Source organism: Echeneis naucrates, chromosome 4, assembly GCF_900963305.1.
Source record: "Echeneis naucrates chromosome 4, fEcheNa1.1, whole genome shotgun sequence".
NCBI classification, from domain to species: Eukaryota; Metazoa; Chordata; class Actinopteri; order Carangiformes; family Echeneidae; genus Echeneis; species Echeneis naucrates.
This window is the reverse complement of record NC_042514.1, coordinates 6,222,513-6,232,947: the sequence shown is the minus strand read 5'-3', so window position 1 is coordinate 6,232,947 and position 10,435 is coordinate 6,222,513. Positions and strand designations below refer to the sequence as shown.

General features: G+C 43.2%; 1 protein-coding gene across 1 annotated transcript; it reads left to right on the top strand.

Annotated features, from left to right (window-relative positions):
- The first annotated feature begins 2,449 nt into the window (after positions 1–2,449).
- Positions 2,450–9,804, top strand: lmx1a (LIM homeobox transcription factor 1, alpha). The gene is made up of 7 exons (XM_029500084.1): positions 2,450–2,628; positions 7,021–7,241; positions 7,822–8,000; positions 8,443–8,520; positions 8,887–8,971; positions 9,289–9,441; positions 9,668–9,804. Exons 1-7 carry the CDS (start codon positions 2,450–2,452, stop codon positions 9,802–9,804), a joined length of 1,032 nt encoding a protein of 343 aa, XP_029355944.1.
- The last annotated feature ends 631 nt before the right edge of the window (positions 9,805–10,435 follow it).

Sequence of the window (10,435 nt, the reverse complement as noted above, 5' to 3'; positions counted from 1 at the left end):
AACTGTGCAGTAGCATAATTTTTTTTTTTTTTAAGCAGATTACTTTGATGCTCAATGTCAACCGAGAGACTCTGTCTCTCGTAGTACACTCCTCAGCAACCAGATGGCGTCATTGGATTGTATAGATGATCACACACACACACACACACACACACACACACAATGGCCTAATGCATTTTACAGCAAATTACCCAAACTCTAATCATCTCAAACCAGGAGAGTGCTCACAACCATAGAAATACATGCACACACACACACACACACACACACACACACACACACACACACACATTACACAAAAATACTGGGACTGGCAGGGATTGCTAATCCCTGTGATGAAAAATTAAGAAACAATAACGAGAAATAAATTGTGCAGTCCGGTGAAGATCACATCCCTGTGGCCAACAGGCGGGCTTCAGGTCTAACACAGCTTTTCCTTTTACATGAAATACATGAAAAACAAGAATAAACATGTAAATCTGTTGAATATGATGAATCGTTCGAATCAAAAGGAGCCCCTGAACCCAACGTAGCACTTCGCACATGAGAGCACCAGCCCAACATCGTCCAATAGTTCATTTAGCCTAGCTTCACTTCGCATGTGCAGATGAAACATTGCTCTTCATTTTGTCGTCTTTGGGTTTTACCATTGCTGAATTTCTTCTGACGTTTCAATGATAATCATTTATTGACATGCTGACCACCTGGATGAGATCCACATCTGATAAATGAATTTAACATTTACCACTTTTTATATATATTACATATATTTATAACTTTGGTTACTGCTAGCTCAAGACATTTTTGTGATTTACTCTACAACTCTACAAAATCCAGTCATGATTTCCTTAAGCATATTTGTTCTCCCCAAAGGGCAGTGGCCAACAAGATCTGAAAGAGACTACAGAGGCCGTATGAGAGGTGGAACACCATCAGATGAAGCACAAAAACCTCATGTGAATACTCGTGCATTAGCAAACTATCAACAGCTTTTTAAGAAGAGTGGCTTTGTAGAGGTAAAAAAAAAAATCTACTTAAGCTACAAATTGGATGTTTAGTTATGAAGTTATACAAAAGTAGTGTCACCTGTTTGTAGACTTCAAGATTCATGAACATGCTTCATTTGTAAATAAATAAATAAAAATTAGATTATCCTGCAGATTAAAACATGCACACAACAGACCACAGACCTTTTGTAGATGATGATATCCAAATATCACTGGTGCCCCCTGTTGGTCCTGAACCACAATAACATACAGTCACATCATGGCAGGAAAGTCAATTATATTCAAGAACAGTTGTAAAAGTGTCTGTTCAAGTTCCCATTTGTGTGTTTCAACGTGAACATCCCCAGCTGTTTGCTCACCAAACATAAAAGGTGCATAACAAAGAAGCACTTTTTATTCAGGGCAGCAAGGACAGTAAGAAAGGCGTGAAATCGGTCAACACGCTGACTTCAGTAGAATCACAGAAATTAAAGCAAAACTGCTGAAAAGAGGAGTGACTTTTGCTGCTTACCTGACACTGGTGAGAGTAAACATCCATATTGATCAGCAGCAAGAAACTGTTCCGTTAACTCCAACCGTACAGTGTAAAAGTTTGACCTTTGAACCTGCACTTCACTTCCTGAGCACTATTTTTTTTTCTCTAATGGAAGGGGGGGGGGCTTTCATGTGTATATGTGGTAACTCTGGCATTCAGCATGGGGAGGAGAGAGAGTGAGAGAGAGACAGAGACAGACAGAGAGAGAGAGAGAGAGAGAGAGGCAGAGGGAAGGGAGAGAGAGGTAACATGCACCTGCATATGGAGAAAGTCTCTCTCTCTCTCTCTCTCTCTCTCTCCTCCTTCCCGTTCACTCCTAATAGGATAATTGATAGATTGGCCAAATAGTCAATAACTGTGGGCTCGGTGAAGTCGACGGAAGCTCAGAGGGGAAACTTTGATGCGCTCCTCTCTGAGTGTCTGAGCAGCAAGTTGCAGCAGGACTCTGAGCTCCGGAGATGCTCTGAGAGAAACTGGGAGTTTGAACCTAAAACGCCTTGTTGTCGTCAGGAAACATTTGGCAAGGTAAGAGTTTGTTTTGTTTTTGGGTTTGCTTTGTTTTTCTAATTTCATTTTTAAATGTTTATTTGCTTCAATTAGCTTTAGTCAAAGACGCTGACATAATTATAGTCGATTATCGATTAGTGAGGGTTCGTTGAGTCTTCCTAACCTAATTATTATTATGGTTTTATTTTATTTTAAACTTTTATTTTGTTTGGTTATTTTATTCCCCACACATTATTTATGCTAAACCACAGGGCCATCATCCCACTTCAGCTTAGTTCAACAGTCGAAACAATTCAAATCATTTAAAGAGACCCGCAGCGTTTTAAAGGTGAAGCCCCGAAACTTTGGCCAAACTGTCTGTGAAAGTGTTGCACTGAGAGGATTTCCCGTCACTGCAGAGATGGATCAGAGGGCAGTGTGCTCCGGATGCCACCGGCCGATCACGGACAGATTCCTGCTCAGAGTGTCTGGCGGCCTCTGGCATGAAGGCTGCGTGCGGTGCGCGGCGTGCGGGGACGCGCTCCACAACTCCTGCTTCCTGCGGGACCGCAAACTTTACTGCAAGCAGGACTATGCTGAGTGAGTGCATCCCCTTTTTACACTGTTTGGTTTGTGTCGATGTGACAGCTGAATTGATAAAAACACCGAAGCACCAGAAGTTGATTTTTGCACTTTTAAAGGCCTGCACCACCAAACACAATTGAATTCACTGTCACTGCAGCAGTCTGCATCAGTCTTGGCTCAGTACAGCACTGTAGTCTACACACTTCACTTTTCATTAAAACTAAAATTATCACATTTCAGCCTGTGATGTGAGCTGTAATGTTGTGTGTTCCCAGTTATAGGAAATGGCACTGATGTCTTTATTATATTCTTCGTATTATTATTTTCTATTATTCATTTTATTTTTTGGCTTTACATCAAAAAAAAAAAAAAAAAAAAAAAAAGATAATCCGGTAATATTAAGGCAATTTTCACAACAGAAGCCTTGTCCACTTCTGACCTTGGCTAAGAATGTGTGTGTGTGTGTGTGTGTTTGTTGTGACAGAGAGTTGTGTGACTTCTCTTTACTGCAACTTAAACGTATATTTTTGCATTGTGCTGAACATGATACAAACGGCTAGCTTTTGGAGTTCTTGGCAAAATAGTTGTGTTACATATTGTGTGCATGTTTCTTTAGCTCTGTGTGTGTGTGTGTGTGTGTGTTTGTGTGTGGTGTGAGCTGACTTCCAGGGAAGTTGGCACTGTGCGCTAAAAACAAGGTGACTGTAGGAGGAAGGGGTGGCAAGGGAGCTGGAATGTGAGAACACTATTGCATACTGTAGGTGCATCCATACACACACATCCGTAGTCTCTCTCTCTCACACACACAGCACGGTCACACCTTCACTGACACAAACAGCACACACACAAACAGCACACAACCAGGGGTAGAGCTCAACTGACACATTGTCAAAATGTGTTAAAATTTCGAGACCCACTGGCGTGGCAACTGCAAGCTGGGGACAACATATGGTCTGGTCCGTGAGGTAGCCCCCCCTCCAAAAAAAAAAAAAACAAGCATCACCCATCGCTCCCGCCTTCCTTGTTATGTGCCTCATCCTCTCATTCTTCTTGCAAAACATGCCCTCACCTAAACAAGAGCCAAGACAAAAAAAACTGTACGAGCTTAAAAGCTCACATTATTTCTGAACAATTTAGTGACAGCGGTTCTGCCAACCAAGGAAGAAATTTTACTGGATCCTTTGCAAACACAGCATATGTCAGCTGAACAGTTAAAATGTGTCCGTTTTGAAAGATGCCATTAATGCTTTTAGTTACTTACTGAGTGAAAATCAGGCAGAAACTTCATGAGAGAACGTGAATCAAAGGGTTTACAGCGAGATAAAAGCACTTGGCCCAAACACAGAGAGAAATCAGGACTGAAAGGTAATTAGGAGAGTAGAGCCATATGTCAGAAGGTCTGGTGCATCCCAAGAAGAGAGACGGTGAGGATGGTGTGAACTTATTTTGGGGGAAGGTGCGCTCCAGGAGCCCTGGCGTTTTGTGCTGTGGCATCTGGAAAGCTCTGCTCACAGCAGCCCCCGTGTCGAGCAATGGGACGACGCCCAACCGACCGTGAGATATCTGACCTGACCAATTAGCAGGAGGCCTTGTGCCAAAGCTCCACCCTCTGAGGGTTCACGTCTCCATTGCCCACCCCCCTCAACACACACACACTATCTATCTGAGGTTATAGCACCACATGAGCTCTTCTGTCCACCATGAGTTGTTTTTTTTTTTTTTTTTTTTTTTTAACTTTCAGTCTTTTCTTAAAAACTCCACACTGTGTCCTCTGTCTGAGCTGAGGACAATAATTGTTCCAGTATCTTTGTCTTTCTCGGTCCATGAGAACCAGCGTGTTGAATTATTATCATATAATAATAATTATTTCTCCAGTTAGGGATGTTTAAAGTTCTGCCACAGCTTGCAGAGGCTTCATTTAAAAAATAATAACTGACAATTCAAGATCATTTTGACTGATTGATTTAAGCAAACAATGAAACGGACTAATGATCAGTAGTTTTAATGTATATCAATTACTGAGCAATTATAACTTAATACATTTAATAATTTAATTATTTAATAGGAAAATGTAAAATGTAATTTAGAGGACCCATAATTGAGTGAATAATAATTATAAATATTAAACATAGTGATAATATTTATGAGATAACCGCAGGAGCTTTTCTATTTCTAGCAACTCATAAATGATATGCTGGTGATTTAAGTGTATTTTTTGGGGGTGGATATTCTCAATATATTATTACTTTTATCTTTTGATTTTTTTTTTATTACCAATTAAAAAAAATACAGCACCTTCTAGATTCAATGATGCAATTGTATTATGCATGTTTGTATAGCTAGATGTAGCAGCCCACAGGACGCACAATACACACTGTGAAGGAGACTAGACTGTAATTTAATGAAGCTGCGCAAAGTCCTATCTGACAATGTGAATTTTAGCTTGGTTAGATTGTCTGAACGGTTCACTAGACGGGTGCACTGGACGGCAGATTGGTCTTCAGATCGGCGCTGTGACTGGTGGTGCACTTGACCTGCAGATCTGTATCTGATACAAAGCTTCTGTTGGTGTGTGTGGAGCTGAGAATCCAGGTTAACCTGATCCAGAAACAGGATCTGTTTGTGCTTGTCCCGCAGACCAGCAGCGTGTTTGCCTGACTGCCAAAGGTCAGCACTGAATCCGGAATGACGGACGAGAGTGGAGTGCTTTGGCCAAACGCGTCTTTCTTTGTGCATTTCTACTAAACACTCATTGTATTTTGCGGTGCATCTGCCTTGAGAGTGACTTCCTCAGGCTGTGTCGGAGTGGAGAAGCCCGGGATTTTGCTGACTTATTTCTCAGTAATGATCTTGTCACTAATTGCCGTGTCTAAATCCAGCGTGACTGAGTGTTCCCGCTCTCCTGGCAGGGCCTCTGGGCCAATCATGTCAGCGGAAACTCTGAAATATTAAACACCTCAAGCTGCTCCATAAGTATTGGAGCTACTCTTACCTTTGCATTAACAATGCTCAAGAGTAGTGAGGATAATAAGGCAAATTGGACGAGGCTTGTAATGGAAAAGCAATTCTCGAAAACGCGGATGATCTCACAACACTAATGCCCGTAGCTTCTTCTTCGCTGACCTTCAGCATTAGCATCATATTGAGACATTAAATTAAGCACTTTGCTGTATCATACAAACCCGGGAACACCACCAGTGTTTCCTCCGACACGCTTCCTTTGGAAATTCTTCCGCCGCCACAGGAATCCACATACCACAAGCGGCATGTTGGCCATATTAAAGTGCATACCATTGAGGCCGCGGGGCAGACGGCTCGGATGGGTCAAGAAGCCGGACTGACCCTCCTGAGCTTCTGGGAATGGGCTTTACTGTTTCCCTAGTGACCCCCCGGCAACAGTAAGAGGTCCCAGCAATGTTTGGCTTTAGGATGTTGTGGCTCAGGAGCTCTTGACAGGGATGTCTCAACCTGGCTTTATGTTGAGTCGCCGTTAAATTCTACTTTTAGCAATGCTCGAAAGGTGAAAAGTTAGATTTGTTTTATTTTCAAGTTCCGCAAAAATAAATTTGACTAATATTTGTGCTAAAGTTCACTTTTAAGACACCTCGGTGTTTGCTTGTTCCAAATCCACTGCAGCAAGAATAGAAGTTGAACCACGTGTGTCTTGTGTGTGGGCTGTTTAAGTATTTTTATTGGAAAACAAAAAGACACACAAAAAAAAATCTGTCAGTTTCTCATGCCACTGTGCTGACTTGTCTTCTGACCCAGTCAGGTTGGGAGACAAACGCCAGCTTCAGAATGATGACGCATCATCCTGCGTGACAGACCCAAAATGCCGCGGTGCCAGCCAGCAGACAATGGTCCTGCTGCTTGGGGGCTGGCTCTGTCTTTGTCCCACTGTGGTTAAGCAGACTTAAGGATAATTCCGCAGATAATTCCTGGGACCGGCGGCTCAGCCTCTCCCACCGGGAGATCTGATTCCCCCCCTCTGCCTGGAGCCATGGCCTGCCGAGAGCCTTTCTCCCGCCTCCCCAGGAGCACAGCCTCGGACATGGCAGCCGGAGCCACGGCAACAGTCTCTGAGGCTAAGCCCACCAGTCCCGGTTGCCAGGCGCTAAGATGCACACCCGCCATGCTAAGGGTATGTGTCTGAGTGGCCGGGGCAGGAGGAGGAGGGCGGGGGAGAGGTCAGGCTGGCAGTTGTTTTGAGTGACAGCTCGAGTCAGCAACATTCCCAAAGTCAACCAAGCATGTTTTGTTTTTTTCCTCATGGAGTCCCTTCTTATTGAGGTGTGAAGGGTCCTCAAGTGTCCCAGCTTCAGTCCAGGTCTCCTCAGCTAAACAAAAGCATCAGTCTGTTATGTACTGACCTCTCACAGTTTCTCTCTACCCCCCCCCCTCCTCCAGTCTGTTTGCAGTGCGCTGTGGAGGCTGTGCGGAGGCGGTCACCCCTGCAGAGATGGTGATGCGTGCCGGGGCCGCTGTGTTCCACCTGCGCTGCTTCACCTGCAGCGTTTGTTCCTGCCGCCTGCAGACCGGAGACCGCTGCGTCCTCAGGGAGGGACAGCTACTGTGTGCCAGAGAGGACTACCACCAGTGTCTGACCAGCCCGACCTCCTCTGACACAGGTACAGTAGATGGCTGCATGTATCTACACACGTGTTTGTGCAACAACAATACAAAACAGGCCCAAGACAGCGTATGTCCTGAGGCCATTTTTACATTTATTTTATTTCATTTTTTTACCAATATATATATATTTAATGAAAAGAAAAAAAGATCATCTGCCCATTTTTTTTTTTCGCTTTCCTCTCAAGTGTTATTTTCACAGATAGCTTTTTTTTTTTTTTTTTAAATGAATATTTATCTAAATATTTTTGCTTCACTTTTTTTGGCCACCAGAGGGTGAAGTCCCTATAATCCCAGCCTTCATGTTTCCCCAAAAGGTTATTTTAAATTCTTCTTTGTTTTTAATATTTAATCACTTATTATCAACTGAAATTGTAAAAGGGCTTTGTGACAATGGTTAATGAAAGGTATTCTGTGTAATGTGGTAAACCTTCAAGTGAAGGAGAGGTCACGCAAATTTAGACAATACTAAAAGACAACTAAGTTAAAAAAACTGATCGATTAGATTAAAATTGTAATTTCTTTATGTGAGTGACTTGATGGAAAATTAACATCTTTGCCATCATGTTTATCCAACAGGCAAAAGTGAGGATGAAGAAGAAGAAGAGGAGGAGGAATCTGGGAGAAATACTGGCAGACGGATCAGATCAGAAGATCAGGAAAGCAAACGTCCTAAAAGACCTCGCACTATTCTGACCACCCACCAGAGACGGACCTTTAAAGCCTCCTTTGAGGTCTCATCCAAACCGTGTCGAAAGGTAAAGTGTCTGGAAGGTGCTGTGGGTGCAAAGAACATCTTATCATATCAATAATCATATAATGTTGGCCGTTCACAGAAATGAGCATGTAGTGTGGAAATTTACAATTATTTAAAAATAAGACCATTTGATTTAGCTGCTATTAGTTTAGTTTCTTCATCTAAAAACATGTATCACAGCTAACGCTAATAGCTTTGTTAATATACTGACTGGATAAACATGAAACATGCTGAATTCCTCTCAGCGTGAGTTTAAGAATCAAAAAGCAGAGATATTTTGTCAAGCAATCGGTCAGTCAGTCGAACAATACTTCTCATAAATATTCTATCCTTTCGTCCCTACTTGAGGTGGACGGTTGAAGTGATTCCAGCAATCTTGACCTTCAGCTGACCTTCTCTCTCTTTCTATTTCTCTGTTTCTTCCCTCTGAATCTTAATTCAAGGTAAGGGAGACCTTGGCAGCAGAGACTGGCCTGAGCGTCCGGGTTGTGCAGGTCTGGTTCCAGAACCAAAGAGCCAAAGTAATACAAAGTACACACACAGACACACACACACACAGAGCACAGTCATATGCCCTCCTAATAAAAGGAGTCTTTCTACACTGTATTTGTATGCCAGACTGGAAATCAGCCTGGTTATCTCTTCATACAGGAAACTGATGACATCTCGCTGCGAGATCACTGTAGATTAAACCCCATATTTCCTCACAAAGTGGGCTCATGTGTGGTTTCCCTCCTCCACTGAAAGATGTCCTTTACCTCGCTGTTAATACTTTGCAATTGCGTGAACACGCTCGTATGCCTGGGTGGCAGCGGGGCTGCGGAGCGGGTTCCACAATACACCTGTGTGCGCTGCTAGCTGTAATATCTGGTGGTGCATGTTTTTAGATGAAGAAACTGGCCAGGAGACAGCAGCAGCAACAAGAGCAGCAGCAGACTCAGGAACACCGCGACCACCCGTCACATCGTACAGGTATTACACTGCTGAAAACTGAGTGATAGCTGACCCTCGAAGGGGAAAACTGCTGCACATGCAATAAAAATTGGTTCACGAACAGTATTTTGTAAAAGAGCAAGGACGTCTTTTAAGATAAATGTAACAAAATCAACATTAAAAAGGCAAGAAAGTCTTTGTAGCTTGGAAGGTTTCCAGCATAAGATTTGTGTGTTTTGAAATTGACTAAGGCTCGTAAATTGAAATGCTAAATAGTAAAAGTCATGGAGAGATGACAGTGAACTGTGTGCCGTGTTCCACAGCGCCCCCATGTGGCGGTTTGACCTCTGAGACAGAGCACCTGGGGTCCTCCTATCCCCACATTCAGCAGCAGCAGCAGCAGCAGCAGATGGGGCTCACCACGCTGGAGCAGCAGGACTACGACATGGACCCCTTCAGACAGGGCCTGACTCCCCCGCAGATGCCAGGCGATCACATGCACCCCTATGGTAAAGATCAGAGCTATGCTGTGCACTATTTCTCCGAGCTTCAGCATTTAGTGAGACAAGAGACAATTAAAAAAAAAATATGTGCACATAATTTTATGGCATTATTTTTGACATCTATTTTTCTCTGGGGCAGATCTGTACAAACATTGTTTATGCAGATCTCCAAGTTAGACTCCAGAGAAGACTTAAGTTACTGATGAAGCAACAATGTTGTCTCTTATTTTAGGCTTTAAGGGCCTGTATGGTGACATGGACAGAGACTCTCTTTGTCTTGTGGCTGACAGCGACTGCCCCTCCCTGGGTGACTCCCCTCTACTTACCCCCATCGATCGTCTCTACTCCATGCAGGACTCTTACTTCTGAGAGTGGGAAGGTTCGTCTCCCTCAGCCAGCGTTCGTCTCTCTGGTCTTGTCATGTATGTGTTTGGACGATGTAGTTGAAGAAGTGGGCGAAAAAACACCACCGTGGGGATTTTGGTACACTGTGACACCATGCAATATACTTTAAATAATGATCAGGCTGTTAGAGGGCGGATATAACATTTACACTGCTGCCTTTTATGCTTTGCAGTCCAACTGTACAGTGCAGGCTCTCTAAAGTCTCCTGTGTATGCATGACACCGTCAGACCTCTCACTATATTTGAATGTTAGAATATGAGATTATAACTGCATATACTTATGTAAATAATTGTTTTGGCTATGTATTTGTATTTATTCTCACAGTGTAATGTATGTTGTTCATCTTGAATGGACCGACGATGATCAATAAATAATGTTACGATACGGTGAACCTTAAGAATGAAGGCGTGCTGCACATCCAGGACAAAACACAGACTGATCTGTCAGTTATGGAGATGGGGTATTCATGCTGAGGGTTAGAGCCGGGTCAGTCCATCCTCGCTGCTTATCAGTCCGATCTAGGTGACAGGTCAGCAAGGCATCTTCCCCTGGCTGTTGGGTGGATCATCAGATTGTAAAATGCTGGGCTATGAC

What these genes read in the sequence shown, in the direction of transcription:
- lmx1a (XM_029500084.1), top strand. Translation starts at nt 2,450, where the DNA reads ATGGATCAGAGGGCAGTGTGCTCCGGATGCCACCGGCCGATCACGGAC. An exon ending in CATCCAAACCGTGTCGAAAG is followed by an intron (nt 8,001 to 8,442) that starts GTAAAGTGTCTG and finishes TCTTAATTCAAG; the next exon opens with GTAAGGGAGACCTTGGCAGC. An exon ending in TCCAGAACCAAAGAGCCAAA is followed by an intron (nt 8,521 to 8,886) that starts GTAATACAAAGT and finishes GCATGTTTTTAG; the next exon opens with ATGAAGAAACTGGCCAGGAG.